We start from the raw sequence: 5,425 nt of genomic DNA, 5'->3' as shown, positions 1-5,425 counted from the left end.
GTGACGTAACGCAAGGATCGGAGATTTCTTATTAGAAATTAAAGAATTCAAAGATGGGCACATTTTTAAAGAAGTTGCCAATATGTAATTGGAGTGTTTTCAAATATATACATTTACAGGATGTGTAAACACTAAAAAATTTTATGTGTATTTTTTTTCTCAAATATTTTTTTTCATACCTATTTCATTTTATTATATTATTATTAAATGAGAAATTGTTTTTAAGATTTGCCAACCTATTTTACAGCAAGATATAAGTAGATAATATTTTTACAATAAAATCTTGAATTTAAATTTTTTTAAAAATCAATTTAAAAAAATTATTATATTTTTATTAAAGATTATTAAAGATTTTTTATGTCAGAAATTAATGCATTAAAAAATAATCAGTTTAATAATTAATACAAGATTGCGGAAGTTAAATTATATTTTTTAAAAACAGGTAAGTATTATTTATCTATCATAATTACATAACATTTTTCAAATTGCAGGTTATGTTTCTAATTTTACTTATATAATATTCTTTATACACTTAAAAATTAAAATTATTATTTAAAAGTTTATGAATAAAAATAACTAAGAATTTTAATTTTGAAAACGCTTTTATTTTTATTAAAAGTTTTACATTGAAAAATTACATATTACATATTACTGTAGACATGGATTTGATTACTCTTTTCGATAATTTTTAATATTTAGAACCTGATACATTTTATCTACTTTGTCTTTCAAATCATCTACTTTTAGGTTAATCACACCATCCCATCTATCCTTGAAAGCGAATGTTGAAGAATCAATTTCTATAACTTCAACTTCATATCCATTATATTTTATAAAAACATCATCCTCTCTTGTACTTATATTTTTATGTTTTTCTATTATCATATCTGCTGCCGTAGATTTCGTTTCGTGAGTTTCTTTTAAAATGTTTGGATATGCTTTCATTTCTGCTGCAGTCAAGAACAAGTAACTAATATCGTTTACGTTTTCATCGTTTATATCCCAATCTTTTGGAATATAAAAAGTAACCATGAAATGTTTATAATTATCTTTATTCTGAAACAAAAAGCAGATTACATAAATAAATAATAAATAATAAATAATAAATAATAAATAATAAATAATAAATAATAAATAATAAATAATAAATAATAAATAATAAATAATAAATAATAAATAATAAATAATAAATAATAAATAATAAATAATAAATAATAAATAATATATAATAAATAATAAATAATAAATAATAAATAATAAATAATAAATAATAAATAATAAATAATAAATAATAAATAATAAATAATAATAAATACATTTTTTAAATTTTGGTACTGTTTTTAAATTTTTTTACACACCAAAGCAACATCCATAGTGCAATTGATTTTTCTCAACTAGAAGCCAGACAGCATGGATCGCACTTCCGCCCAGATTTTACCAGTAAAAGGAACTTCATAATTTATGACATTTCGAATATCGCACTGTTCATCATAATTGATTAATTTTGAAAATTGTCTTTATATATTTATTGCAATATTGTTGTTATATTGAAAAAATATGAAAAGGCGCAAAATGGCACATATTGGTGTCAAAGTAGACATGCTAAGTAATCGTTGTATAACTTGTTTTCACAAATATTATGCGGCTCGGAGGAGCTCGACTAACTGAAAGTCGGCACTCTTTTGAAAAATCCACTATTTGTTAACTTCAATGGAGCTACATTTTAATAAATTTTTTTTAAAGTAACTATAGGTTTTTTTACTTCAATATATATCTGTTGATGAGAAAAAATAAGTACTTATACAAAAATAATTAATTTATTTCTAGATATATTAAGTATTTCAATCAAAAATATTTCATTATTTTAGCTTAAATGTTAAACTTTATATAGTTCTAGAAGACACAATTTTGTATTATTTAACAAATCCTTTATGCAATAAATTCCTTATTTAGTATTAAATACTGTGGATAAATTCTTTTGTTCGTATTTGAAAGTTGAAAAATTGTATTTTTGGCCAAAATTCGACGATCCTGGCCCACTGTGCAGTAGTATTAAACGGTTTTTTGTGTCGCTGATTACGAATGTGATGTCAGATTTCAAAAATTCAAAATGGCGTATCAAATATGGCGGAGATAAAAATTTTAATATCAACAAATTCGAATTAAACATAGGTATCTATGGTTTTTTTGTGTCGCTGATTACGAATCTGATATCAGATTTCAAAAAATCAAAATGACGGTCATAAAAAATTTTTAATTAATCAATTTCAATGAAACATAGGTATGTAGCTAGGTTTTTCAGGTTGCTGATTACGAATCTGTTGTCAGATTTTAAAAATGTAAAAATGAGCACTGTGTTTCTGAAATCAGATTTAGATATGAAATGGAGTGTTTATACATTTTATTTTTGTAGGCTAATAACAAGAAATTTTTTTTTATTTTCTGAATTTTATAGACACTAGTTTTGTAATCACCAAACTTAAAAACTCCCAAGCAACAAATTGTAGGCGAATCTTATTCAATCTAAAATCCACTTGAATTCTTTCACCAGATTTGTAATCAGCGACCCAAAAAACCTTTAGATACTTATGCTTCATTAAAATTGATTCATATAAAAAATTTATGTCCGCCATATTAAATCCGCCATTTTGAATTTTTGAAATCTAACTTCAGATTCGTAATCAGCGACACCAAAAACTGTAAGGAGCATACTTGTTATTCGTAAATATCTTGTTTTTGTAAATAATGATTTTTGGACAAAAATCGACGACCCTGGCCCACTGTGAGATGCAGCGACATCAGCGGCGTACATCGAAAGGGAAGGAAAATCAATCAACAGGTAAGTCGATAATTAAAAAAATTGCTTTTTCCAGTTGCAGCAACAACGGAAGCGTACTTCTGAGGGGAGAATTTTTTTAACTTCAAAGTCTTGTAATACAGTAGTTTTAAGGTTTTGCTACTCAGTTTTTGAAAAATTCGCCAAACTCAGAAAATTCAATGAACAATTACTCAGAGACAAATGAAGATTTTTAAAATTTTCAAAATAGATATTAAAGGGGAAGAGTAGGGCCTTTAGATGCAAAATTGACCTTTTAGAGAATAAATTAACTCTTTTTGTTACATGACACCAAATATAACTAAAAACAGTATTTTTGTCCTTTTAGGTTAAAATATCTCGAAAACCTGACGTGCAGGGTCTTTTGGTATTATCTACAAAACTTACAATAAGAGTTGCGTTGTCTACCGGGGATAATGGTTATCGGCTGATGGAACATTCACGTTTTAGATGTTCGTATCGTAGATATGTTATCCGTCACTTGCAAGACCTTCAATAGGTACGAACGTTAGTCGAGATGTCGTTTGTAAATGAAAATTTGGCGACTTTTCTTTAAGCAGCAAAAGTAACGTGCACTGAAAGAGGAATGAGATGCTTTTAATCATTAGAGGAGTTTCCTAATTTGTTAACAGTTTTTTACTGGAGTGAGTTACCTTTTTCAAACTTTTATAGAGGAATATTTATTCCTACTGCCTGTACTGACTCGCTAAAAACATGTTAGGCACTTGAAACGTATATCACTTTGGAAAAGATTTATAAGTGTATTCTGAATTGAGTACAAGTGCAATAATTATATACCATTATATATTGCATTATTTTCTTTACAACTTAGGGGAGATTGGAGAATTGTGGGCCACCTACATTATTTAATAATATTTACAAGTTTGATCATCCAATTTTTCTTTCGTTTTCTTCTGTTCGTCCAAAGTAAATTTTTCATTAGCATTTTATGACTTTACAACGCTTTACAATTACCTACAAACCGTTAACAAAAACCACCTGAAAAATTTCATTCAAATATTTATTTTAGGCCTTCATGTTTTTATTGTTTTTACAAGGATTTTCAAGAATTAATTATGGAAAATAGTTTTTTAATTATTGTGTCATTGGTACTTTGACTCCAAAAAGAAATTTTGCATTAAATTAAAATAAATAAATAATACAAAGCTTTTGTAAAATGAAGCATTTGGGGAAATGTGGGCCACTTTTTTTGGGGAAGTATTTTTTGCTTGTTTTTGGCGATTTAATTGCAAATATTATTAAAATCACTCATAGTTATAGTAATTTAACAAAAACAATTATATTCATTGCGATTCAAGCGATAGAGCTGTTCACTTAAAATGTGTATTTAATTGAGCCTATTTTACTTGTCTAAATTGTGATTCCGATTAATTTCATTTTTTTACTTTTTCTTTTCTAACTTTAATTAAACATTAATAACATTTTATAAATTTCTAACCATTTAATAAATATATTTCATCGTTATTTTTTATTTTGAACTCAATTTAGGCAGTGGCCCATAATTCCCCAACATTTTTAAAAATCATAAAAGAGCACTCTTTGGTAAAACTGAAATTTCTTTTAGATGAGTGATAATATTGATAAACTGACTATGATTTATGATAGTTAAGACCTTCTACTGACAAGAAAAATTTAAAGATTTAAAAAAAAATTTGTGTAAGATATTGAGCTAAGAAAAAGTGTGGCCCACAATACCCTAATCTCCCCTACAATAAATACGAAAAATTTTATTAAACAAGAGTTGAAGTGTAACAGATGAAAATCCTTATAATTATAGAGTAGACTGTGGCGAGATTAAGACTTTTCACTTTTTGAACTGTAACGCCGAATATAGAGCTAATATAGACAAAAACAAAAAAGTTTGAAAGATAAGTACTTTGACTACATTTTATTCTATTTACGCATCTTCCGATCTTGTCATGATTCGGAGCTATAGTCATTTTAATCGACCCTTAAAAATGGAGATGTCAACCCAATATTTGGGGTCAGATCACTCAAGGTATATGTGCACACTGTCATTAGTATAAGTGACGAGAGAGATGAAATTTATAAGTTGTAAAATACGAAAATAATAGCTAAAATTTGATCTCGGCTAGTCAACTGTACACATGCCTACTATTCATGAGAATGCACGTGAACTTGCACATGTTTTTCACGTATTCAACATGTTTTGTGTTTATGTCATTACAGAAACTCTACAATGCTTAAGAGAAAAAATAAATGTTTACATTTAGAACATGTTCAGTTTTTTGTTCCCACACAGAACTGAGAATTTCTTGAAACACGACAGGACTTCGTCTAACGAGGTTAGAAACATTGAAAGGTGAGGCTCATGGAAAAATGTGGTTATTTAAATGTCCACATATAAGGAAATATTGAATACAAAATTTAAGCGAAAATTATACTGGAAATATTAACTAGACGTATTTAGGCAATATTGCATGCAATATTCACCTAATTATTATAATTTTACGTATAAATGTACTTTTAACGTTTCAAGTTCTAAAACCGTTTTTAGAATATGAAAATGTTTTAAAATAACAATTTCGTAGACATGAGATGTTCTAG

The 5,425-nt window shown here is 26.8% G+C and overlaps 1 protein-coding gene across 1 annotated transcript; it reads right to left on the bottom strand.

The window, feature by feature from the left end:
• Positions 1–650: 650 nt before the first annotated feature.
• On the bottom strand, positions 651–1,557 carry LOC122511953. Its single transcript, XM_043627529.1, has 2 exons — positions 1,359–1,557; positions 651–1,056 (listed from the first exon to the last, which is right to left on the bottom strand). The coding sequence occupies exons 1-2, from the start codon at positions 1,371–1,373 to the stop codon at positions 670–672; spliced, it is 402 nt and encodes a 133-aa protein (XP_043483464.1). The 5' UTR covers positions 1,374–1,557; the 3' UTR covers positions 651–669.
• Positions 1,558–5,425: the final 3,868 nt, after the last annotated feature.

Source organism: Leptopilina heterotoma, unplaced genomic scaffold, assembly GCF_015476425.1.
Source record: "Leptopilina heterotoma isolate Lh14 unplaced genomic scaffold, ASM1547642v1 Lhet_91, whole genome shotgun sequence".
Taxonomy (NCBI): Eukaryota; Metazoa; Arthropoda; class Insecta; order Hymenoptera; family Figitidae; genus Leptopilina; species Leptopilina heterotoma.
Note: the sequence above shows the minus strand (reverse complement) of the source record. Positions and strands in the feature narration are given on the sequence as shown.